Source organism: Anas acuta, chromosome 2, assembly GCF_963932015.1.
Source record: "Anas acuta chromosome 2, bAnaAcu1.1, whole genome shotgun sequence".
NCBI classification, from domain to species: domain Eukaryota; kingdom Metazoa; phylum Chordata; class Aves; order Anseriformes; family Anatidae; genus Anas; species Anas acuta.
The window spans coordinates 65,228,617-65,256,311 of NC_088980.1; the positions used below are offsets into that span (position 1 = coordinate 65,228,617).

Here is a 27,695-nt window from a genome sequence, read left to right on the forward strand (position 1 = left end):
AATGGATTTGTGAATTGACTCATTATGATCAGAAAGGTTCAAACAGCACATTCCCTCAAAGTCCTCACACCCATGCCCTTGAGCCAAGAGCAAGAAGTCAATAGCAGCTCGATCCTGTAAGAGCGCATGTCGCAGACTATTTTGATCTGGTAACATCTCCTCAAATATCTCTGTTGTGGCATGGGCTTGCTTCTTGGCCCAGCATACCAATTTTTCTAAGTTGTTAAGTGCGGCCGCAGATGCCACTCCTGGCACAAAAATTGCCAATGCCGCTCTAGCTGCAACACCAAGCAATTCAACATTATCATTGCAATCCGATGCGAGCAATGCCCATTTCTGTCTGGTGATCTCATGCAACTGCGACAAGCTAGGAGCAAATATAGTGAGTTTATCTAAGTAACATGGACCTCCAATAGCATTTGCAGGGATACCTTGCCAGGCCCTATCCCCACAAATCAGAAAAACATCAGGAGGTAAGGCCATAGCTGTACGGTTGTTCTAAACACTATCGTTGCTACCCCTTGTCTCCGTGCCATAAGCCCCTAAACCGTGCCTAGCAGTGTCATTGTAATCACAGGTGTTAACTGTATTTCTGTACCCGTATGGCCCTTTCCAAGTTCCTGTAGCAGGATGTCGTTAATTCATTCTTATTTGTGGTAACACATTTGGTGCTGCTATATTTATTGTTTGAAAAAGAATACTTGCAGGAGGGTCTTCTTGGTTCCTAGTCAAACATAAGTGATTCAAGACAACCAATGCCTCGGGCGATCACTCATTGTTGTTCTTGTTCTCTTTTAAACTCACTAATTGTTCCTTAAAAACCTGACATGATCGTTCAACCATCACTTGGCCCGTGGAGAATATGGAACACTTGTTTTTGGCTGAATCTGTAGGAAAATCCATTCCAGAACTCGAAAATGCTGCCCTATCATTCCACCCTTGCCATCACCTGTGTCACTTATGCTACTCCTATTACCCGTGCTGTTAGTGTCAGTGCATCCTCCTGGTACTGTTTCTGTCTTTGTCGCCCCTTACTCTCCCCCTTTTCTTTTTGCCACTGACCAATCACCACAAATGGATGAGACACATGATCACTAATTAGGAAAGAGAGTGCAACATCTGCTATACGTCTGCAAGCAGTGCCGGCTGCAACGTTACAACCTATTTGTGAAAGAGCCCGGTGTTGGTCTTTTGTTAGTGTAATCTGTGGCTCTGCACTCCTGCACCACAATGAAGGTAGTAATATAGCTAAGTTGTCATTAGTAATCCGTACAATGTGGCAACCCCACTGAATATTATCCAGGAACATTCATACATTTATCAATTTATGTAATATCATAGTTATATCACCTATCTGGGGACGAATAGTAGAGTCTGATATTTTCCATCCCAAGTATAGCCATGGCTGTTTCTGTTGAACCTTCTGTGGGGCTATCTTCAACCCTTTTGCTTCCAAAGTATCCCAAATAAACTTTAAATCTGAAACCTGGAAGCATTCTGGCCTACCAAACCAAATGTTATCCATATAACGGTAAATAATTACGTCACACCATGTGTCCAAATTGGTTGTAGTGCCCAGGCCACATATAACTGACATAATGTAGGGGGATTCCTCATCCCCTGTAGAAGCACTAGCCATTCATAGCGCTTTGCCAGGGCCTGTTTGTTAATGGAAGGTACCATAAAAGCAAATCTTTGACAATTCTGTTCCACCACATCTGGTTGCCTGGACTGATCAATAAACTTAGCATATGGTTCCCCAGGGGCCTGTTCTACAGAGGTAAATGGAGGTGCTTTCTTTTCCCCTGGGAGACTAAGAAGAGCCCTCAGTGCGAGCGGCACAGCTGTTTGGTGAATAATCGCAGGGAACTGCAACTGAATCTGGGTATTGAGATAAGGACCGTTCCCTTTTACATCTCTGCAGTAATCCCATACAGGGGGTTCCCCAGCTGACGCAGTTGACCCACTTCCCCCTGTGGTAACTGCAACCATTCCCTTTCAAACAATAACAATGGGGAAGGAGTTAACAATAAGCGCGCCAAGTTTCGACAGTCAAGTGGACACATTGGTTTTGCCTGAAAAATCCATTGAATTATCTGACGAGCTGCCTGGGATTGTAACCCATAGTCCAAAATCATTTAGTCATTGTAATCCATAGTCCAAAAGCATTTTTTGAGCTTGTTGTAGAAGCTTGCAATCATGTGGCTGCCACAACCCAGTGCCTTGCGCAGGGTCGATAATAATAGGGCAGGCCAAGGATGTAGCATGCCTATGCCCCTCTATGTCATCATATATGTCATCATATATGTCATCATATATGACATTGGAGCACCTGTCCCTCCTTGGACAGATGGAACCTGCTGTAACAGCCGACGTTGACATGGCCAGGGGTGGCCCAGCAGTCTGGAGGGTGCCCTCAAGCATGCTCATTATTTCTCCTGAGGAAGTGGAATCCAGGTGGTGGGAATGGAACCTGGCACTCAGATCATCAGAGGAGCCGGCTCCGTCCAAAGACACTTGTTGCAAGGTGCTCACAGTGCAATGGTTTCCCTCTAGTGAAGACCAGAAAGTCTAAGCCTCAAGGATTTTTGTGGGCTCAGCTGGAGGGTCCAGAGCACCTGGAGGGATCAGAGCACCCTAACCTGTGTTCAGAGCTTATGGTTGAAAATATGTCTTTCTCTGCAGAGAGATTCCAGCTTGATGGGTCAGACATGAGCTTCAGTGTGTTCTGAGAAAGCAGAGATTTGTCCTCTCCATCCTCAGTGAAGGTTTCCTTGGCAAGGACGATGCTTGTTGTAGAGAAGACATGTTTGGTAGGTCTTGTTTGACATAGCTGCCTGAAACCAGGTGCAAGAAGCATAGATTTCTGGTCTATCTTCTCAGGTAAAGAAGCCTGTGGTGCTCTGGACTTCAGAAAATCACAGCTCCAAAGAGATTTAAAGGGAGAAATGCTGGTCATACCTTGCAATGTAAACTGAAGGGCTTCAATTTGCTCCGTCAGCCTCTGATTACAGTTTTTCAGGTGGTAGTTTTCTAGCTCAAGCTCTCTCAGCTTAAATGTTACCCACTCTTTGATCTTGGCAGCTTTCTCTTGAACAATTTTGACTTCCTCAGTCCTCAGCGGTTTCTGTTTTGCTAGCTGAGTCTGCAGTCTGTTAATCAGGTCTTCTTTTCCTTGCACTGTACCCATCAGCTCCTTCAGTGAAGGTCGATTTTCGCAAGCTGCTGCTGCACCTCTCATTGGTGAAGCATCCCGAGTGGATTTATTGCTGCCTGGCAGTGGCACAGATGCTGGCAGCACAGCTTTATCAAGATTTTCCAGCGCGGGGGGTGGGGAGGGCAGCCCCCACTTGCCATTAGCACTCTGCTCCAATAGTCCCTCAGTTATTTCCGCCACTGATTGATTTATTGGAGAGGTCATACCCTGAACCAGGGTGGGTGCAGGAACCGACGATAAAAATCGTGTCAGCTGCGTTCCTGAGGTCTCAGGTTTCGTACTCGGCGGTCTGTCAGTCCCCGACGGTACTGAGAAAGCTTGCGCCGCCGCCATAGCCAACTGCCGTTCGGTTTTTATACCGCACAGCGTGTTAAGCACCTCATGCCAGGTCATACATAGATCTTTATCAAACTTTCCAGTTGTGATGGTTGTATCCCTTAAATGATCTTCTACGAGCTACCACTCATCTGGGCTAAAAATTAGAAGGATTTCCTTTAGCAAACCCTCCTTCTGGGCCCAGTGTACCAAGGATATGATCTTTTTTACATTGCAAGATACGCCTCTCTTAGAGAGAATGCTAGAGAGAAGCTGCACAGCCGCTTCCTCCTCTATGGTTACATCAGACGGGCTGCAGGGTCGTGATCTCCACCCCTCTGCTGTATGCCAACTCGCCACACAGCGAGGGTCGTCTGCTATTGTTCACTGACGCCTCTGGTCTCCCATAGCAACTCGATCCCAGATGTCCCGCGTCTCACCACGATTATGTCACTTTCCCGCATCTCACCGCGATTCCTTTGTTCCTGTGTCTCACCGCAATCCGTATCAATCAGTCAATCTCTGCATCTCAACGCAATCTCTATCAATCTCCGCATTTTACCACAATTCCTTTGTTCCCACGTCTCACTGTGATCTCTATCAATCAATCTCCGCGTCTCACCACGATTTCTCTCCGCGTCTCACCACAATTATCTGTGTCTGGGTCGGTGCTTGGAGTTTCTCAGTGTCTCTCAGGTCTTTCAGCTTCTGTCAGGTCTCTCCATGTCTCTCAGGGCTCTCCATGTCTCTGAAGTCTCTCAGGTCTCTCAGTGTCTCTCAGCATCTGTCAGGTCTCTCAATGTCTCTCAGCCTCTGCAGGTCTCAGCCTGTTCAGGCGCCATATGTTGCAGGAAGAACAGCTGAAAACACAACAGACACTAGTATGGTCAGATCATGCTCTTCTTCATTATTACCCGAATAGCCTGACTTTTATAGCAAACTTAACAGGGGCGGATAGTGTCTCACACAAGATTATTGGTCAAAAGCACTCAGACAAACAACTGCAAGAAAACAACCCCACCTGCAAGAAAACAACCCCCTTGTGATTAGCAGCCATGTAGAACTTGTCCTTGAAGCCAGCTGCTGGCAACAATATTTTTCTAAATTCCTCAATTGGGCGATGTGGGAACACTGTCATGGGAACTTCTCATAGTTGTCCTGGTAGCTTGGTTTGCTCGGTTGCAGCAAGCCATGGGATCTTTGCTGTTTCAAAAATCCCTCAACAGGTGTCATAAGAATGGCCAGAGCTGTGAATTTCTGAAAAGCAAGTCACAGTGATGCAGCTCCTCAGTGAGGACACAGAGGACTAACTTTTCAGGATGATATGGGTAGACAGTCCTTGAGGAATGTTGCTGAGAGGAATTTTTCCTTGAGGAAAAATGTCTGAGAAAATGGAAAAGCTTCCAGACCTCAATTAGCTCCTTTTCTTCTTTTATTAAGGACTTCATTTTAAAGAAAAATGTACCAAGAAGCGAGGGGGGGGGAGGAAGGAGGAGAGCTTGGGACAGGGCAGACAGGCCTCAGGACACTGGACACTGCAGCATTTCTCCATTCTCCTAAAGTTTTTATATTTTAAGTTTAAGTGTATTACACACACACACACAAAAAAAAAAAAAAAAAAAAAAAAAAAAAAAAAGCATTCTTTCTGAAACAGCTTCTAGTAATAAACTTGCTAATAAAAACTATTTAGTCCTTTAAGTTAGGACCTTCCTGTTTGAGCAGTTTCTTGGAGAATAGTTCTGTTTTAGGCAGGGATGTTCTAGTGTGCTAAGGAGAGAAGTGTAAGAGCTATTGCACTGGCTCAGTGTGCTCTGGTATATGATGCACTGTTACATGAGGATTAAATCAAGGGACCTCTTTGTAAGCACAGCACAAAAAGTCACAGTGAGCTGATGGCAAATATATAGTTCAGTAAATCTGTCTTTCTTTACCAGTAGGAGCTTTTCAGTAGTTGTATATCCTTTGGATTTGTTTTGTTATGCACTTTTTACATTTTTTAATTAAAAAAATATATATTTTCTAGAAAATATTCCTGTTACTGCATTCTGGAAAGCAAATGAAAAATATGCTCTTGTCTTTCCCATGAAAGCAGGATCAATGTTTCTTATAAAACCATCCACTCCTGATCGTGTCCAGCATGACATCATAATCCTCTGCATATGATGCTACAATACTCTTCACAGCAGCTGACTGTGAAAAATGTTCACATGATACAAAGCATTAATCTAAGTCACTTTTAGGCCTAATTAATTCAGTGTTAGCAATTATATTTTTATTTATATGGAACAGAATTTTAAGATGTTAAACATCTCAAAATCTGGCAGAAGATCACCCTGAAATATGAATGTACAGTATGAGAAAGACATATTGCAAAAGCTATTATCTACAGAAAGTGAAAATAAGGAAAATGTAGTCCTTGAGTTTGGGTTGGATAGAGTTGTTTATTGTTCACTTTATTATTTCTTGGTCACTAAAAGCAGTTGGGTTCTACTGAGAGTGTCAGAGGAGCTGTCCTTTGGGAGCTATGTCTCCTATGATTTAACAGAACTATTTGTGCCGAACAAGTATTGGGAAGTTTATGGGGCAAGGCTGAGCCCTAGAGATCATAGAAGTAAGAAGGGTGAATAAACTGGAAGACTTGATGCAAATATGGAATTCAAAATGGTAAATTAAAAAGACACTGATATGTACATGGTCCCAAACCTTTAATAAATAAGTACAAATTTAGTGTGTAGAAAATGGTCCTCCTGTGTTTTACCTAATGAAGCAAAACACTACCAAGCCTACCTATGTTTGGCTTGCTTACTTGTTTGTTTTTTCTACACAATGACTCACAGTTAGCAATATTATTTTTTTTTCAGGCTTTTCAAGGGATTTATTGCCAAATTTAGCTACAGAGAAATATACATAATATACTTTTGAAAAGAAAATTGATGCTTGAAACTACCTGTATAATCTTTCTCATTTAGTTCTTAATTTCTTAGTTACATTGACAACTTAAGTGTCTCTGATTTTTACTATTTATTTTTTCCTAGATATCGTGCATCTTTTGCCAGAGACTGAATAATGATAGCTGCTGAACAGAAAGACCTCTTTTTGTTTGCAAAGCAATTTCAACAGAAGAGGTGGTGGCACTGTTGTATCTCTCTTTTGTTGTTTTTGTCTTTTTTGTTGTTGTTGGTGGTGGTGGTGGTTTTGTTTGTTTGTTTGTTTGTTTGTTTTTGTCTTGTATTCTAGTGTTTTGAATGACAAAAATTATTTTATGGTACAAAACAAAAAGAACAGCTAAAAGTGAAGACACTTGGAGGCAGGATGAAAGCTGTAGACTCAAGTAAATATGTCCCATCAAGTAAAGGAAAGTCTGAAAAGACCAAAAAATTATTAAAAAAAAAAAAAGGGGGGGGGGGGGAGGAAGAGGAAGGGCAGAATGAAAGGCATCCTTCAAAAACTGACAGCCACATCCACTGAAGAAAATAAAAAGGAACTTTGCCATTATATATATAGAAACACAATGATGAAAGCCAAACCAGATTTTCCAAGGCCAACTTTAAAAGTGCATCACAGGTAATACTAAAAACAAACAAAAACAAAAATGTATTCATTTATTTTAATCCATAATAAGCAAGAAGCATTACTGGAGGGCAATGTGATTGCAGCACAGCCATTTTGCCTGTAACGTATTTCCATGTAACCTTATTTTTTACAAACTTATCTTCTAAGTCTTCCTTACATTGAACTGATAAGCTCTTCTTCCAGATAAGAAACTTAGTTATTGATGAAGTTTGCATGTTATTAGTATGCATAGCTGTAAAAGTTGTACAATTTCATATAGCTTGTACCAGATTCAGATCTGTATTTATGGCAAATTATAATCTGGAAAAAGCAAAGATGCCTTCTGGTTATTTAGCATATTTTCTCTGAAAAGAGCTACAGTCAAGTCTGACATCTAGACTGTCTCCGTTTGATATTGTTTTGGTTTCCGCATAGCATTACTTCATTTTTAAGTGTTCATTTTAGTTTCAAGTATCTTGGTTGATATTTACTGGAATGTTGTTAGATTGTAGTTGCTAAACTGGGGAGCTAAAGAGGAGAAGGAAATGGAAAGAAAGCCTAGTTGAGATGCCCATTTGAAAATACCAGAAGACTATTTTGGATGAGAATTAAAGGAGACATAGTAGTAAATAGGGTTGTGTCCGAGCCTTTCTACTAGACATAAACTCTTAGTGCATTGAACAGCAGAAGGTTCATCATTGTACTGAATATATCCCTTTGTCCTGGTGTTTTGATGCCCTGTCAAATTTCACTTCGTTCTTGTATTTTTTCTTGGGTCTGTTCTAATTGATTCTGATTTATTTATTTATTTATTTATTTTTGACCTTCTAGGCTGTTAATGTTTTCAGTTTTCCCCTTTAATGCTTTCAACTTTTTGACCTGTAGTTGTGTGTGGCTTTCCTTGTTTTGAATTGTACTATTCTTGTGCTTTACGAGAACTGCTTCTGACTTCTGAAATGCTGTGCCTAAGCATTTCCTTCCTTTAATTGTTTCTTACCTCACTGAGAAGTGAAGAAAAATTCAACTAGGAAGTTATTCAACCCTTTTACTCAATCACAGATCATCATGGTTTGGTAATCAATATTACTCAGGTTGGAATATGACAGCAGCAGTAATTCTTTGTTTACAAAATCATTATGAAGATTTGTCCATCCAGATTGAAACGTGAGTTATAAGCAGTTGGCAACAGTGTTTTGTTTTGTTTTGTTTTGTTTTAATGCACTGAATCTTAAATAAACATTCTTATAATCTGAGAGAATAAATTTGTGAATTTAACCTTTCTAATGTAACTTCCCTCCTTGTAACATTGGCTTCCTCTGTTCTGGTCTGCTTGCACCTTGAACTCTGCATGGACTGTGTTTTGGAGCAGGGGCTGGTTGGGTGGCAGTTATCACTGCAGGTAGAGACAGGGATCCAACAGCCATTCAGGAGGGTGATTCGTGAGAATACAACAAATAACATGCACTGCATCAGGTCAGAAAAGCAAGGAGCAGAACTTGGAGTGTTTGAAGAACTGTTTGGGCATGCAGGCACAATGTTGAGAGCAGGTAGTTGGTTATCTAGTGGTGTGAAATCCATCTTTACAACTAATTCAGGTGGGCATAATTACTTAAAGGGAATTTAGTGTCATCCATTACTGATTAGAAAGAAGAGTGAACCCCTCTGTGAGATGGATACTGTCAGTCAGGATATGCACAACTACCAAGCAGACATGCAGTGTTGCCAGCAGTCTCCTTTTCTTTGTGCACCGTGTATAGCCTCACTTTGGTGTTCAGTTGCAAACATGTTTTGATCTAATGGCAGCCGTAATGTGCTGTTAAGGTGATAGGAAGTCAGTTACCTTTTTTCATGCCCAACATTCAGATGAGCTCCTGTTTCTTGATCTCAGGATGTGGATGGCCTCTTTAGAGATGACTGAATATGAAGATGCTTTAACTAAGGCCAAAAGGGATTCAAGCAGTATCATTAAAGCAATGACCACATTAGAAAAGGCAGGCTTATTTCAGCTGATGCTGTCAACTTAAATATGGGATACTCTAGTGTTTTGTTTAGTTTTCTTGTTATTTGCTTTCATTTCATCTGATTCTCACTTGGAGAGCAGACTGAGTGAAGAGCGAGGCTAAAAATCCTTCATGATTGCTGTGGCTTTGAATAAATATTTAGAGTGGGTTCAGGGTGTGACTTATGCTTGCAAAAGTGTTAGTTGGGGGCTTTCTCTCCTGCCTCTGCCACCGGTGTGGTTATTTCTTTCAGTATTTAGTACATTGAGAAGGTCAGACTCATGCGTGTTGCACATCAAACAACATGGATCTCATTGTAGTCACTTCTTACTCCATTGAACCCATGGGGAAAATGGTGAGTCTGTAATGTGTGAAGCATGAGAATAAGTGAGGGAGTTTTCTTAGCAAGGCACTGAAAGGAACAGTGAACAGCTAGAAATGGTAATGATGGGGGAAAATGTGTGTCTGTGCTCAGAGAGGGCATGGCAGGAGTGCCAGAATCATGTGCAGTGTCTTCAGAAAGCTGAGCCAGGTTGCTCCTTTCCCAAGAGGAGCAGGTGCCCAGTCCTTTCAGATCTGGGAGGGATCTGGGAAACCCATAGAGAGGTCTGAGGAGTTGAGCCCTGATCAGGAGCTAGAGACAACATCAGAGCAGTCCTGCCCAGCACACAACTTGACTCTGTGGTCTTTCATATTTTTCCCCTGTTGTTGCTGCAGTATCCCAAATACAAGGGCTCTGGAGACAACATTTTCTTCAAAATGCTTCAAAATTTTCTTCAAACTATCTTCTGGGAAATAGGGAACCATCTCTGTTGCTCTCAAAAAGTTGGGGTGTACAGCTGAGTGGAAATACTGGTCCCCAAGAAGATTGGAGATAAAAATATTAAGGCTAAGTGAGTCAGTGGGGAAAGAAGCAGCTAGCATCAGTTGACTACAGTCATATTATGGCCTCTCCCTGGTTATCTTTTCTCCTCCTGCCCCACTCTGTGTGCTTCCTGGGGGCTTCCTTTTTGCTCTCCAGTGCTGTACCCTACCTGGAGACCACTGGACACAAACTGGGTCTGGGAGTCCTAGCAGTCAGCATCACTGTGCTAAGGTTGTGAGGTGCTTGTTTCTAGTTTTATAGATACTATTGAGTTGTTTGGTTTTTTTTGTTGTTGTTGTTTTGTTTTGTTTTGTTTTGTTTTTTAAATAAACTTTCAGATGTTATCGTATGGTACTTGAAAAACACAAGAAGTAACCAGAACACTATATTTAGTTTTAAACATTGGAATTATAAATAGACACAGTGGATGTGTTTAAATGATTGATTAAATATAAATAATGGAGTGGCTTTGTTTTTTTTCTAAAGGAGAAGAAAAAAAGTGCACTAATGCTCGACTCAAATTTTAATTTGAAAAGACACTGTCAGTATGAGAACAACATATTCTACTCTTTATTATGCTACACCGTTATTTCAGGATCAGGATAATTTGTCTAGACTTGACTGGTGAATTCTGTTGGTCTTTAGCTGAATGTCCATAATGCTTCAAAATATGAGTTATTTCAAAATGTTTTAGAGGTTGGCATGGCTCTGAATGTGGGGCAGCATTCTCCACCTCCCTGCCTCCAGAGACAGTAACCTTTCTGGCATCTTTTCCTGTCTTTTCTGTCTTTAGCAATCTGTACATCAATACTGTCAATCTGAGATTTTTTCAGTCAACTGGAGTACAGCCCGCCAGATGTACCACCCCTCCACACATACACGCGCACACACACACACCCTTCTGTGGATAACTTAAAGTTTCTCATTCTAATTTTACCCTGTTGTACTGGTTATAGTGATGTAGTTCTGTATATTAGAAAGCACTGTTTTTGAGCAGTGCAAGGCAAAGAGCTTTAATGGTTTTCCAGTAAATTCATTCAGTGTCTGTTCTCAAAGACTTCACCTTTGGGACTAGGTAGCATGATGTTGCACTGAATCCAAATGGAATGAATGGGATCCAAACAGGAAAGGTATTTAACAGTATTTCGTAGCTCTGCAAGATTTGTTAAATAAGATTCTGAGTACTGAGTCCCTACTCAATCACAAAGTAGCCAGGTGCTGACTGGAGAAAGAAGAAATCCGTGTAAGTGTTTTGTGTAAGAATACAGTTAATTACAGATAATTTTTTTTGTTTGTGATAACGACATCTAGTTACTTCTGTATCATGTAAATAAAATTTCCGGGTTAAAATATTACAGGCACACTAACCAATGCTTAAGAAGAAAGAAGAAAAAAATTAGTTACTAAGGGGCTAATGGGGTGGGGTGGGCAACCACTGTTTTTGGAGCACCAACTTGCTCCCTTAAAAACCTCACAAGAGGAACACGAGGAAAAGAAGGACAAAGGTAGGAAATGCTCCCATTTCTGCAGCTAATGAGCTAAAGGCAGATGCATGGCATGAGCTCTCTGTAGCCTCTGCCAAGACTTGGAAAGCTTATGTCCTTTATCTCTCCTCTTTCTCTCCTCAAACCCTTTGAGGAGAGAAAATTTCGGTGGCATTCCTCTGAGGTGTTACCAATAGACACTGTCTCATAACGTCAGGGTTTTTCTCAAGATCATTGGGGTAGGCAATGAATTTAGCTCTGGTAATCAGCATTTTCCAAGCAAATACTTCTTGCATTCTGTCACAACTCTCATAAACATATGTGTATTTCCAGTAAAACAACTGTGAATCAGCTGTTTTAACTGTGATGTGCTGGTTTATGTACCTGCCTACATTAAACTGGTTTTCCATTATTCTTCTGGCCCAGCAATCAGTGCGTGATCTTCCTTTCATAGTGCTATTTGGAGGTTTAAGTGGTGCAGGCATAGCTGGGATAGCAGGTTATTTTTGGCACTTGGCAGATGGCATAAATTAGGGCATCTGAAATTATGGATATGAATGGAAATTGTGGAGAGGGAATAAGCGGAATGAATTATGTCTTGTCTTGTATGTGTATCTTGGAATTTATTTTAACCACATCTGTGTCATACATGATATGAAATAGCTAGGAGTATTTTCATGGAAAAAATACAGGCATGAATAGTAGAACACACAATGAAAAGCCCTTTTGGATAAGAGTATCTTCTCTTAAATTAATTTAGTACTGCAACATGCAAAATGATGTTTACAAAAAAAAAAAAAAAAAAAAACTCTTTCTACAGTAATAGTGGGAATTTGTTAGTGTCAGTTTTGAAGAGTGGTTATTAGGATTTGCTTGGCAAATTCTGTGCTGGTTTCCATTTGTTTTGGAGTTAACAGGGAGCACTTCTCCAAGGTTTTCAGTAACATATTCATTAATATTTTCATATTTAATGGATGCAAATTACATGTTTTCTGCAAAGTCCTGATATTTTCCATGGTTCTTACGAAAATCAAAGTTTCTGGTTTTGTTTCTTATTACTTACCTAGTTGAATCACACTGCCTTTGAACTTTTGCTGACTCAAAATGATTTTTTTTATATGTTTGTTTGCTTTTACTATGCAGTGTGCAGTGTAATAAATTATGTTATTTTTCAAGGCTGCAGTTTTCACTGTGTTTAAGGTTAAGTGAGGTTATGCACTGAGGTTCATTCCTCAGTGCTTGAATCCAAAACACCAACCATGTGTGTCCTGTAGTGGATTGAGTATGTGTGTGACTTGACATGACAGTCTGCAGCTTATAGAGGGTTGCTAACACTAACCAGTTTTTTATTTAATCTTATTTTGAGATTTGTAAACTTGCTTTTTTCCTTGGGATGAATGCTTCTTCAAGGGGAACAGTGTGTGGAGTTAGGAAATGGTAAGGAAACTCACAAAGAATGAGTTAATTTGTCTTGTGAATGCATGCATGGGGAAAATGATGCTTAGCTGAGGTGTTTGGTGCCTGGCTGTTTACTAGAGTATTTTAGACCATTGAGCTAGGAAAGGGAACATGTGCGCATGTGAACACTGCGATGTATAATGCATAGCGTATTATGCTGCTCTTAGCAGCAATAACCACTCTCTGCTTTGTGGCTAGGACCAGCATGGGGTTGGGAGAGCAGAACAGCAGCAATGCATACTGCAGTGGAAGGCTACGGTGAATGTACTTTGGGGCAGACTGCCCCATGGATACATCCTCTTACTCCAGTTCATTCAATACTAATTTGGATATACAGCTAAAAATAGCATCAAAACAACTTCCCCTAGAATGACAAAGGAGCGTACAGAAAGTGCTCTGTGAACAGAGGCAGCCTGTCCTCCATCCTGGTAAGTGCAGGTCCCTGTCAGTCTGCCTGTAGCCTGCGCTAGCATGTGCTTACTGCCTGGCCCGCCAATGTTATCAACCAGCTGCAGAATAGGCAAGCTGCAGAATAGGCAAGCTTTCCGTTTTAGCTGAAGAAAACTAACACTCTCTCAGTGGGAGTCTAACTTTTTTCATCCCCAAACTGCAGCCTAACTCAATGCAATCTCATGATTTTTGCCAAGTCCTTACACTATCTTGAAATGGACTAAAGCCACATTAAAAATATTGCAGTCTGTGAAAACTGTTTTGTACTGATCTAATAATTGCAGACAGATCCACATTGTTTCTTATTAATAAGAGAATTCAAATAATCCCAAGACTGGGTGTGTCAAGAGTATGCTGTCTCTCTTGGAAACATTTGTGGATATTGATGCTTCATATCCCATAGCACATGGTTGCTTCTATTGGCAGAAGCTTAGTGGTCTCTTTGTTCTGATTTTACAAAGATAGTTTCTGAATTTTAAAATTAAGTAGGAACAAAGGCTAATTTCAGTATTCCATGCATATAGAAGAAATTTAATATGTATAGGTATAATTTGTAGTTATGTTTTTGAACTGGAAGCAGTGACGGTGTATTCTTAGTTAATCATTGGACACATCAGACAACGTAATTTTTCTGTTTATCTGGGTGTAAGTGTGTAATGTTATGTTGCAAAGTAATAGATCATTATCACAGAATCACAGAATTGTCTAGGTTGGAAGAGACCTCAACATCATCAAGTCCAACCTCTGGTCTAACACTAACCAGTCCTCCACTAAACCATATCACTAAGTTCGACATCTAAACATCTTCTAAAGACCTCCAGGGATGGTGACTCCACCACTTCCCTGGGCAGCCCATTCCAATGCCTAGCAACCCTTTTGGTAAAGAAGTTCTTCCTAATATCCAACCTAAAACGCCCCTGGCCCAACTTTAGCCCATTCCCCCTTGTCCTGTCACGAGGCACGTGGGAGAATAGACCAACCCCCACCTCGCTACAGCCTCCTTTAATGTACCTACAGAGAGCAATAAGGTCACCCCTGAGCCTCCTCTTCTCCAGGCTGAACAATTCCAGTTCCCTCAGCCGCTCCTCATAGGACTTTTTCTCCAGATCCCTCACCAGCTTCGTTGCCCTTCTCTGGACTCGCTTGAGCACCTCGATGTCCTTTTTGTAGCAAGGGGCCCAAAACTGAACACAGTACTCAAGGTGCGGCCTCACCAGAGCTGAGTACAGGGGGACAATCACTTCCCTAGACCTGCTGGTCATACTGTTTCTTATACAAGCCAGGATGCTGTTGGCCTTCTTGGCCACCTGAGCACACTGCTGGCTCCTATTCAGCCGACTATCAACCAATACTCCCAGGTCCTTCTCCACCTGGCAGCTTTCCAACCACTCATCTCCCAGTGATGACTGTTCCACAAAGCATCCTGATGTTTTGATAGAAAAGAAAATTAATTAAGCATGGTGTTATATCATGGTGTTTATTCTTCAGTTCTGTTCAGCTGACAGGCTATTTATTTTTTTGTCAGAAGTAACTTTTATTAAATTCCTATGCATGGTCAAGATGACTCTGTAAGACTTCAAAATAATAGGCTCAATGTTCTTTAGAATTGCTGAATGGCCGATGTTGGAAGGGGCCACTAGAGATTGTTTTGTCCATCCCCCTTGCTCAAGCAGAGCCACCTACAGCTGGTGGCTCAAGACCACATCCAGGCGGCTTTTGTAGATCCCCAAGGAGGGAGAGCCCACCACCTCTTTGGGCAACCTGTGTCAGGGCTCCATCATCTACACAGTGAAGTAGTATTATCCTGTAATTGTGGTGTCTGTGGTAGTATCTAAAGGCAGCAGTGTCTTGCAAGGTAGTTAGTAAGACTAGTAGACTAGTAAGTAAGTAATGATGCATCATAAGAAAAATATGCAACCCAGTGGAATTTTTTGAGGTCCACTGTAGTAGAGGTCAAGCAGCAGTGTTAAATAGCTACATGATGTTACACTCTAGATAAGTATCATGGGAAAGTACAAAATTAAAGGGTAGCATCCTATTTTGTAATGTTGTTGCATGTACCATGGCAGAATAAAAGACAGTAATTATACGGGGGGCTACATATGTACTTATGTTCCTTCATTCTGAGAACTGAGTTACATAAAACACATAATTAAGAACACTGCCTATTAAAATTAATTGCAAAATATAGAAGTTTAGAATAATATAATTTTTCACTCTTTAATAATGAAACTATTGACAAAGCTAAATTGCCATTAATAAAGATATACAATGTTAAAAACAAAACAAAACAAACAAACAACAACAACAAAAAAAAAAAAAAACACAACAATTAAGCAGGATTATACTCCATGATAATAAGTAAAATGAGACATATGTTCTCCTGTCTTGCAAGCCAAAAAAGATAGGTTGTGTACATCGCCTGTATTACCCTAAGATGAGAGCAGTGGGTATCACAAGAATATTAACAGAGAAGCTGAAAAGCTGAAAGGTACAACATAGTGTGTTAAAAATGTCATGGCAAAGACTTCAGACTCCTTCCTCCATTTTTTTCCTCTGCCTATGTGATTTGCATTAGTGTTCCTGTGTTTAAAAAGCTAAATAATTTTAGGGCATTGCCAGGATATGAAGCTTTTTACCTTGAGATCACAAGTTCAAATTCAGATATAAAAGGCAATGACGAAGTAGTTGCCCTGTGCTCATGCAGTGACTTGCCGGTCCTAGTCTAGAGCCCTGTGGAAATGTGCCCATGTAGCAAATAGCATGGGAGTGATCAAGCTTGCCAGAGGATAAGAACTGAATGGGCATCTGGGCACTTAATTATTCTACAACTCCTACAGAGTATATTTGTTTTTGCAAATATGCAGTCAGACAGTAGTCAACCTGAAATGGATTGCCTCTGAGCATTTTCTTTGCCCTGAGTTTTTCTGAAGCTGCGACATGATATGAACACAAGCTTAGATATCTCTGTGTGGTTGTTTAATGTAATGTATACAGGGATTTATTAAGTTATAGTTTGGGAGGATTAATTTTTCATGTGGATTACTTGAACAGAGCTTCTCCAGTGATGTCAACCATTAAGTTGGCCTGTCTCGTACTGTTCATAAATAAAATGTCCTGTTTGTTAATATTCATAAATTAAAAACAAACAAACAAACAACACACAGAAACAAATGGTTTCTTGGACTGGAAATAAGCTTTTCTTTTTCCTTTGTAAGAATTAATGAAGAGGTTTTTTGCTTTGGTCAACCCATTCCTGTAACTATTAGTTTGACTGAAATGCATTGCTGTAAATGTCCCTTATGCCCCTTTTAATCTGATAAAAATATTATTTAGCATGATTGAGATCCACAAGAAAAAAAATAAATCAGTTTTAAAATGGCCTTTTAGTGCTACAATTAAATCTTTAAAAAGTGTGTGTGGGGGAGGGGGAGGAACAGAAGCATTATAGTGTTACCATTTTTGTGCCACCTTTTGCCTGCATTTCAAACTCTTTATTTGAAGAACAGAAAGTAGAAAGGTTCAAAGGTGTGGGTTCCAGTACGTGCAGGATTAATTGTTTTTTCTTTTTATTATTATAAGCAACACTGTTGCTATATAGTCATTACCTGTATTCTAGGGTTCCATTTTTTCTTGTGCATCCCACAAGATCTGTTCCTGGATCTTTGATCTGATATGTCTTATTGGAGGATGGCTGTCTTTCTACTGGTAGTGAGTTGATTCATCCTACCCTACATTTATCTCCTTTTTGGTACAAACTCAACCTCTAGCCTATCTCTCTCTCCCTTTCTCAAGCAAGGGGGATGGAGTTTGGGGTGGTGGTGGTGAAAAACATGGGACTCTTACTACCTATTTGTAGCTAAACTATTGCTCCTAAGCTTTGCTTACCTGGCTTTTTCCACTACCTTTTTCATTGCAGAGGATTAATTCATCATCTTGCCTGTCACTTTGACCCTGCAAGCCAAGTGTCATCCTTGACACCTACCTTTAGGGCCCAGTCTCTGGGCTGTAACAAAAGATACAGGCACGTGATGCCACCTGATTGAGTTGCCACACTGAATCTTTTTTGTCTATCTGCCTTCAGAACTGTAGTCCTTGCCTTGGTCATTGCATACAGTTTGATTTCAGTCTGTCTAATCGCAATACCTGAATCCTTGCATGCTTCAACCTTTAAGCTGATCACTTGGCTTGTCAATTCCTTCATCAGTTTGATTTTCTGCAGTCACCTAAGTCAGACTTCTCGTCCTCTATTTTTCAAAGTTTCTAGTAATAGTGCCCCTTACTTACAGCTAACTAGGATTGATTCCTGTTGTAATTCTGCCAATTATGCCAGACTTCATTTCTTGAACTTTTTCTGTTCTGTAAAAAATGTCCTTCACATATCTTCCAAAAGCAGTCTGTCCTGCTGCTCTGAATCAAAGGTGTTGGATATTGCTTTTGCTTCTAAAAGGGTTTGAAATTCTCACACTTTGTTTGCTGTGTTTCATGTCTATTGTATTAACCCCCTTCTTTTGGTCATCTACAGATCCGTTCCTGTTTTCTTTGTCTTGTCTTGTTTGGTTTTCCTCCCAGTGCTCGGTAGGATGTCTGGGGAGTGTGGATAGCAGCTGGAAGGTTACACATCCTCTGAGGGTGAAGGGGCACAGCTACACCATGTCCAGTTCGGGAGTATGCTGGTAGCCAGTCCTCATGTCAGGAGTGAATGCTTTCCTCTGTCTTCACTGGATCACTTTTCTGTCTCCAGACTGGGTATGCTGCCAGTGTTGGATAGAAATCTGTAGTATATTTCCTTATAGTATGGATCCTTGATATGGATAATTTCTGCATTCTTTGACCTACTCATTCTGCCTTTTATGCTTCCTGATAAGGTCTAGAGAGTTGGTGCTTTTGTTACATGTAGCTTGTCATTCATGTTTTGTTGTGTTTTGGACTTAAGCTAAATGTCTGTTTCATGGCTGTTTATAATTTGATGATTTTTTACATTTACATCCCATTACAATATCTGTCACTGCAATACTCTTAATACTTTTTCTAAAATCTTATCATCAACTTATTTTAAAAAATTAAGATTTCCAATGATCAGATCCTTTCTTATAAACTGTAAACTTGTTCTGTTCACAAAAGCAAATTTAAAAGTCCTATGTTTCAGGACAAAGTTCCACCCGCCTACCTCCTCACCCCGTTTTGTTGCTTTTCTCTTTAGGCAGCAGTTTCCAGTATATTCTTGTCTTGCATTGCAGACAAGTATGCAGAAAGTCCCAGTAGATTGCACTACTCTTTTGTTTCAGATGGATGGATGCTTTTTTTTTTTTTTTTTTTTTTTGGTTATTAGATTTCTGGCAGTTGGAACTGGAGAAGAGAGGTCAGGACAGAAAATTAGCAGAAATTAAAAGTATCAAAGTTAGTTTTGCTTATACCATCAAGCCTCTAAAACACTGACAGTAATGGATAGAAGTTGGGTGTGTAGGGGATTACTTTATTAAGGGAAAGTTATGCTGGAATAAAGAAGTTCAAATGAAATAGCTTATTCAGTGGATAAACTGATTATTGTACACAAAAGCCAGAGCTACATAATGGATGTGCTTTAGTCCCTGTTATTTTCAAGGGAGATTTTCAGCATTGCTCATTAGAGAATTGTGCAAGAAAGATGAAATAGCAGAGACTTGTTATTGTATTGTGCTGAATTTTAATTTGATTTGTCAGGGCTGAGCCTAGACTGTTTTTATCTTAGAAGAGAGAAACATTTTAAGTTTGCTGCTGGGTCTCAGTTGAATCATCTAATGAAATATGGTTATTTCATTACACTAACCAGGTTTATTTTTGATGGTAGTTAAACTTTGCAGATTTCAAAGACAAAAATACAACTGCATATACAAAATGCACCAAAACACAAATTTTCCAATACCACTATTCCAATGAAAATTAAAGACTAGTCTGACAATTTGATTTCACCTTTTATCTCACTTTTCATTTATTATACTGAAATAGTTTGTTTTTCTCACAACTGTAACTCACACTAGGAGTAAACTATGCTTCATTTATGAAATTGGGGTAGCTTTTATTATCACAAAGAGAAGAGTGACCAAGATGAAAGAAAATATTTCTAAACAGACAGGTTTCTGCATCCATTTGCAAACACATTATTAAGTTAACTGCAGTAAACATTATTACAGCCATTTATACATTAGTGTGAAAGAATCTTAAGTGATGAGTCCAAGTCATGCTTGATGTCTTTCATATTTTGAAATCTGGAGGGGGTTCAGAATATAACCTTTAAAATAACTCTATATTATACCATCCTGGAATGTTATTTGAAATTGGTCAACCGTATCTTCTGCCACTTCAGCATATTGACTACAAAGCCTCTGAAATGCAAGCAAAATACATTGAAATTATATACTGTGCCATCTGAAAAGCAGGGAAAATCATATGCCCAGTGTAAAGAAGACTGTGCTGCTATTACTTTGCGATGTGTCTGAATTATTAGTAGTGTGAAATGTAAGTAATAAACTTCTTATGTTGCCATTTCAAAACAGTGGTTGCTTTTCAAATGTAAAAACAAATTTCATTGTTTTACTGTATTCAGTTTTTGTGAAGAAAACCCAATGGTTGGTATTGCTGTTTAAAGGCATCAAATTGAACAAAATTTACCAACCATTTCTGTTTATCTCAGTGTGAGACATTGCCTGTAGTAGTAAGATGATTTCTTTCCTATCTGCTCAATGTTTGTCGCTACTATGTAGTCACAATCCTAATGCTTGTTTGTGCAACTGTTTATTTTTGAAGTGAGATGAAGGCTTTACTTAGGTGCTTATTTTTGAATGGAGAAGAAAACCATGCAGGTGAAGAGGTCAGTGTATGACTGATGTGCTGTGAGGGGCAGAACCCTTCAGATACCTCAAATCTGTGTATTGCTTGGTTCCTCCCTTGCCTATAAAAAGACGAGGGAGCAGCTATATTTTTTTTCGACAATTCCATTTCTTTCACCTCAAAAATGATATACTTTCAGGATGTATGTGCTGAAGAAAAAAAAAAAACAAAGCAAAACAAAACAAAACAACATAGAAATGTTTGGATGTATAATGTTAATTCTGACGAGCAGTGCTTTCAAAAGCAACAGACCTGTTCAATGAACCTGTTCAATGTTTGTTTCACAATAATGAAAGTTCTTACACTTTTTAAATACTTCTCAGCACATAGAGAAAGTATTATAGAAGTTCATCAGTAGGCCAGGGAATGAATAGCCTATTTGTGTTTGTCATTTTTTTTCTTTTCTTTTCTTTTTTTCTACAGGTGACAGTACAGTCTTAAAATTAATAAACATATACACTTTTCTTTTTTTTTTTTTTTTTTTTTAATAAAGATGCTTAAACTATTATGGATTGAACTTTCTTGAAAGAAATATCTGACTTGACTGTAGTTTAAAATGAAAGCATCCCTTGCAGCGATAAGCAGATATTTCCCATTCACTTTATATTTAGTTAAGAGACATAAATTACAATGACTTAATCATGGAGTCAACTCAGAGCCAGCTAGTATGTAAGTTATTATAGATTGTCCAGATTTTAAAGCAGCAGTTAGTAATGTCAATAAATATATGGAAGTCTTGGGTCCTTACTTGTTATTTTTGTAATCTTCTCCTAGGAAGCTGAATCTGCTTTTAGGAGGCTAATGAAATATGCATGATATATTTTGATATATACAGCAGAGAAGTTATCCTTTCAGCAGTACAAAAGTGACCTGAAGCCAATGCATTTGTGCACTTAAGCATTCAGGCAAAGCCTGTAAAATCTCAGAGCACTTGTTGGACTCCTCTGATTCATCAGATACCAAAAACTTTTAAGGCTTGTTTCTTTTTTTTTTTTTTTGTATCTCCAATTTTGCTGTAGTTACTCCCTGAATTTCATTCAGAGGGTCTCTAAAGGCATGTCGGGGGGGTGGAGGCTGCACATCATCTTGTTATAAATGAAGTCTCAACTCAATCTGAATTTAGTAATATTTATAAAAGACAAGTAAACAGCGCTGGGTGCGCGGGGAGTCTATGCTCTACCAACACGCACACACAAACATCAAACATTCTAGATATATAGAACATTGCTTTTACATACTAAACCCGAGTATGCCTATACATATGCACAATCAGAAAAGGCAACAAACAATCCTTTAAGTCTATTACTATCAATGTCCATGACTGGGAGCATAGTTGGCCTGGTTGAAGTGCTCCCATATCTTCCATGAGTTATAACAGCCTCCATTTTCCATTCATTTTCCTGATTACAAACACCAGAGAATTCCAGGGCTAGTCGTGGGAACAATTGTCTTGCTCTAAGTTGTTAAGCAACTCGGGCCTTATATATGCTAATCTTCCCAGACCGAAGACAAACATATCCATCTCCCTTTCATGGCCAATAGGGCCTGGGTAAAAAGGCACGTCCAGGTCACCAGGGGGCAGAACAGCAAAGGCCGCCAATGCAGCAGAGGGGCCCATGGCGTAGCAGTCAGATCAGTAAACAAGCTCGCAGCTCCCTCACTATCTGGCAAACCACACATTTCTGACTGTGGTCCCACAGGGCTCTTTAAGGCCTCAGAGAATGCTTGCCAGGTGCCGAGCAATCCCACTGCAACCTTGTCGTTTTTAGTTGCAGAGTCCCACACCTTGACCTCAATTTGGTCCCATATTTCAGGCTCATAAACTGTCCGATTGTTAATAAGGAGAATAAGCTGTAAGGTTACCAGGATAGTCTTTGTTCCTAAGGATGTATGATTCCCCATAATGCGCAACTGCTGATCAGTGAGGGGCAGTTGTGTGCGCGGGTCCACTTCTCTCACCTTGACCTTCTTCCCAGCTCTGTTGTGCCTATTTTCAGTGACATTCTGTATGAGCTTCTCTGAGCAGTTTGCTGATTCTGGCCGAACCTATCTTCATGAGGCGATCAAAGTGCCTGTTCCGGTCCTGGTCTCTGTTCTGCTACCCTGTCCCTATTCATTCCTTCTTTCTACTTCTTTATTGATGATACAACTTCGTGATATTGTGTTGCCTTTTTCATCTTGAGGACAGGCTCTGCTCTTACACCCTTCTCCCCACAGCAGTCCTTTTTAAAAACAACTTTTCATTGATCAAACAACTTTGCATGTAACAGCAACAGCAAACACCCAGACACTTCCATGCCATGATGGCTGGAGAACAAGAAACCCAAGACTGCATGGAGTCTCCTGAATCACCCTTCTTCATTCCCTCTAAACTCTTTTACGTTCCTCATGGCCTCATCGTTAAGAGTCTGATGTTCTCATCAACCACGGGGCTTGCCGACCCCCATGGCCACATTCCCACATCTCCCCCTTTATTAATATCAACCATCTTCTTGACACTAATTATTACTCCATACATCACAATCTCATGTAGTAATTGAAACAGGATTCTCTTAGTACTGATTTCAAGCTTGAGAAATCATAGAATCATAGAATCATAGAATATCCTGAGTTGGAAGGGACCCTTAAGGATCATCAAGTCCAACTCTTGACACCGCACAGGTCTACCCAAGTTCAGACCATGTGACTAAGTGCACAGTCCAATCTCTTCTTAAATTCAGACAGGCTCGGTGCAGTGACCACTTCCCTGGGGAGCCTGTTCCAGTGTGCAACCACTCTCTCTGTGAAGAACCCCCTCCTGATGTCAAGTCTAAACTTCCCCTGCCTCAGCTTAACCGCGTTCCCGCGGGTCCTGTCGCTGGTGTTAATGGAGAAAAGGTCTCCTGCCTCTCGACACCCCCTTACGAGGAAGTTGTAGACTGCGATGAGGTCTCCTCTCAGCCTCCTCTTCTCCAGGCTGAACAGGCCCAGTGCCCTCAGCCGTTCCTCGTACGTCTTCCCCTCCAGGCCTTTCACCATCTTCGTAGCCCTCCTCTGGACACTCTCCAACAGTTTCATGTCCTTTTTATACTGTGGTGCCCAGAACTGCACACAGTACTCGAGGTGAGGCCGCACCAGCGCAGAGTAGAGCGGGACAATCACCTCCCTCGACCTACTAGCGATGCCGTGCTTGATGCACCCCAGGACACGGTTGGCCCTCCTGGCTGCCAGGGCACACTGCCGGCTCATATTCAACTTGTTGTCTACCACGACCCCCAGATCCCTCTCTTCTAGGCTGCTCTCCAGCGTCTCATCGCCCAGTCTGTACGTGCAGCCAGGGTTTCCCCGTCCCAGGTGCAGGACCCGGCACTTGCTCTTATTGAACTTCATGCAGTTGGTGATCGCCCAGCTCTCCAACCTATCCAGATCCCTCTGCAAGGCCTTTCCACCCTCATTCGAGTCCACAACTCCTCCAAGTTTGGTGTCATCAGCAAACTTGCTCAAAATGCCTTCTATTCCTACATCCAGATCGTTTATAAAAATATTGAAAAGTACCGGCCCTAAAATGGAGCCTTGAGGGACCCCACTGGTGACCGCCCGCCAGCCTGACGCAGCCCCATTCACCATAACCCTTTGGGCCCTGCCCGTTAGCCAATTGCTCACCCATCGTATGATGTTTTTATTTAGCTGTATGGTGGACATTTTGTCCAGTAGGATCCTATGGGAAACCGTGTCAAAAGCCTTGCTGAAGTCCAAAAAAATCACATCAGCTGGTTTGCCTTGGTCCACCATACGGGTGATCTTATCATAAAAGGAAATCAGGTTAGTTAGGCAGGACCTACCCTTCACAAACCCATGCTGGCTGGGACCAATGACTGCATTGTCCCCCAGGTGCGCCTCAATACGTTCGAGAACCATCTTCTCCATGATTTTACCAGGCACTGATGTGAGACTGACAGGCCTGTAATTGCTAGGGTCTTCTTTCTGACCCTTCTTGAAAATCGGCACAACATTTGCCAGCTTCCAGTCTACTCCAGACCTCTCCAGACTCCCAGGATCGTTGAAAAATAATTGAGAGAGGTTCCGCGATGACATCCGCCAGCTCCTTCAGCACCCGGGGATGAATCCCATCCGGACCCATGGACTTGTAGGGATCCAGGTGGAGTAGCAGATCCCGCACACGTTCAGGGTCGGTTGGGAGTTTGTCATCCCCACCGTCCCGGTCCTCCAGCTCGGGGCACCCTGGGTCCTGAAGCCCATCATCGGCATTGAAGACAGAGGCAAAGAAGGCGTTAAGCGTCTCTGCTTTGCCTATGTCATCGTCTGTGAGAAGACCTTCCCTGTCAAGGAGCGGCCCTATGTATTCTTTAGTTCTCCTTTTTCCATTCACATATCTAAAAAAACCCTTTTTATTTTCTCTCACAGACACAGCCAGCTTCAACTCTAGGTGTGCTTTAGCCACACGAATTTTCTTCCTACAGACACGAACAGCATCCCTGTATTCTTTCCATGTCACCTGACCCTCCTTCCAGTAGCGAAACACTCTCTGTTTCCGCCTAATCTCCATAAGAATGTTCCTGGTCAGCCACGCCGGCCTCCTGCCACGCCTGCCTGACTTGCGATATTTAGGAATTGCCTGATCTTGTGCTTCTAGGAGGCATCGCTTAAAGAGTGACCAGCACTGGTGGACATCAAGGCCTTCAAGAGCAGCTTCCCAGGGGACCTTGCTGACTAGTTCCCTGAGCAGCCTGAAGTCCGCCTTCCCCATATCTAGGGATGAGGTTTTGGTGGCACTTTTCCTTCTGTCACCGTAAATTTTGAACTCAACCACTTCATGGTCGCTATGACCGAGGCGGCCACCAATCACCACATCTCCCACCAGACCCTCTCTGTTTTCTAGCAACAAAATGGGATGCTTCTTGCTATAGAATTAATACTGTCTGTGTTTTAGTAACTGCTCCTTTCCTTAAAGGAGCAGAATCCCCTGTAACTCACCATGCTCATTATACATTGCATTTTCTACCAAGTGATTGCAGCTCTTTTGACTTTGGAGCTAGATTCAAGACCTTCTGTACATTGAATGGTGTTGCCTACCTGGGTATTCCTCTCTGTTTCAGAGCAAGTGACTTCCATATCCTTAAATCTAGGAGCATCCTCTGGGCTGATCAATGCATTAGAAGAATGAATCGCCTTTCAGTAGCTAGTAGATTGCTAGCGGCCTCATTTCAAGTTTGCATAATTTATAAAAGTCTGGAGTTTCTGTACACGGTGCCTGCAGCTGCAAGGAGGTGAACAGTCGATTTGTTCACCCTTTGCTCTTGCATCCTTCACTTATTATAGCTTGGCCAAAATCCAAGCCTGGGGATCTTGCTTGAAAAATAACTCTTATTATTTTTAATAACCCTGTACTTCCAGTGAGGCAATGGAGGTTGAAGGTGGTGCTTGAAGGGTTAAGAAGCCTTATTCCAACTGTTTCTTAGAAGGGTCATTGTGACCTCCGCAATTTATAAGAAGCCAGTGTAGCATTAAACATGCTACACTGTGCTGCTGTGCGCTGCAGTGTTTAACTGCATGTCCAGAAACTGTGCAGCAATCAAATGCTGTGCAAAATATAATAACCATCTAACAAAGCTGGATGCTAAAGCCAAGTCAGATAATACCACTTTCAGGATTATCCAGACTGTTATCAGTTTCCCAGGTGGAATTCATTTCTGGAGCTGGGCTAGCCTTTTGGAGACCCAGGCAGTTTGTTGGTTAGGAGACCTCATTGGCGTGTGTATATGCTGCTGCTAGCTCAGCTGATATGAAAGAAGTTAATGTGAAAACATTCCCATTTAAAATAGGGAAAGGTTATTGACAGGTGACAGTCTCCGTGAATCTAGAGCCTCCTTAATTTCCCTCATCTGCTTTGGTGGTTGGTTGTTGTGCTGCCCTCTCTCTGCAATCTACTTATTTACTGTTTATTCCCTTGTCTGCCTATCACTTTCAGCCTTTTAAAACGATCCCAAATGCAAATCGTGAGCTGTTCATTTAAAATAATAATAATAAGTGAACTCATAAAATGAACTAAATGGAACTACTTTAATGGTGCTTTAAGTAAACAATAGCTAAGGGTTCATTTCTGAGAGTTATAGTCTTTGACCAGATGCTATTGATTCTTTGCTAATTTGCATAGAAATTACAGCCTCTGCTGTTTGTCAGCCCCAAATAGTCAGAAAACCAGGGTTAGAGTGTATTTTTATTTAAAGAAGACACTTTTAATGAAAGTACAGATTTTCAGAAAAAAAATCTGTGTATGCTTGTGAGATATTTGATAAAGGAACACTGTAAAACTGTATCTGGGAGATGATTTATGCAAGCCCTAAGGCTTATTTTTTATTTGTTAAAAGTAAAATATCCTATTTCTTGAAAGTACATTCTCTTATTTTGGTGATGGCTGTGTTGTGTTTTAACCCGGCCGGCAGCTAAACACCACACAGCCATTCGCTCACCCTCCACCCTCCCTCCCTGGGATGGGGGAGAGAAATGGGAAAGTGAAGCCTGTGAGCTGAGATAAAGACAGTTTATTAAGACAGGAAAAAAAAATAATAATAACAACAATAATTATGATAATAGTACTACTACTAATAATGTGTATGAAACAAGTGATGCACAATGCAATTACTTACCACCCTCTGAACAATGCCCAGCCTAACCCTGAGCAGCTGGCCCCCCCACCCCAGCTAGCGACTCCTATATATTGTTCAGCATGACGTCAGGTGGCCCCTTTGGCCAGTTTGGGTCAGCTATCCTGGGTCTGTCCCATCCCAGCTCCTGCTGCACCCCCAGCCTGCCTGCTGGCAGGACAGAGTGAGGAGCTGAAAAGTCATTGGCTTGGTGTAAACACTGCTCTGCAACAATTAAAACATCAGCATGTTATCAGCACTCTTCTCATCCTAATCCAAAACATAGCACCCTACCAGCTACTAGGAGGAAAATTAACTGTGTCCTAACTGAATCCAGTTAGGACAGGTAGGAAGTCTATCCATTAAGTGCTTGTTGGTAGCAAAACAAGACTTGTTTTGCCCAAGCAATTTGAAAAGCAAGAAGTCAGAATCTCACCAGAAACGCTTCATCTAAACAAATTTGAGAAATTTGTTCATTTCTTTGTGACAAAACTGGTCTAGAGCTTCAACCTGGAGCTCCATGAGTCCTGAGTGCCTAGGGAAATAATGGATATGGGAAATAATACTGGATTCTCCAAAAGCAAACCAAACCAAACCTAAAGACTTAAAGTTCCAAACTCTGCTGTTATTTAAGCAGTAATATTTTTACGCCGCTTCTAAGATGTGGTATTCTATTATATCATAATTAATTTTCCATAATTTGGGGGACTAGAAATCCATACAGCAGAAAAAAATGCAGTTAATTATATTTACTGTTTTATCTGCTTCTTTTGACAGAGCAATGTGACATTGTATCACATGTCCTTTACATACAAGGTAGAACTATATATATTGTGTAGT

The 27,695-nt window shown here is 41.0% G+C and overlaps 1 protein-coding gene across 8 annotated transcripts in view; it reads left to right on the plus strand.

Annotated features, from left to right (window-relative positions):
* MYRIP (myosin VIIA and Rab interacting protein) overlaps positions 1-27,695 on the plus strand; it is a 219,818-nt gene that overhangs the window by 45,907 nt on the left and 146,216 nt on the right. The window contains exon 2 of one of the 8 annotated variants that reach the window (XM_068670556.1): positions 6,568-6,657. The exons of the other annotated variants lie outside the window; for them this stretch is intronic. Within the exon in view, the coding sequence (XP_068526657.1) occupies positions 6,599-6,657 (59 nt within the window). The 5' untranslated portion in view covers positions 6,568-6,598. The remainder of the gene's footprint in view (positions 1-6,567; positions 6,658-27,695) is intronic. 8 annotated transcript variants of the gene reach the window in all.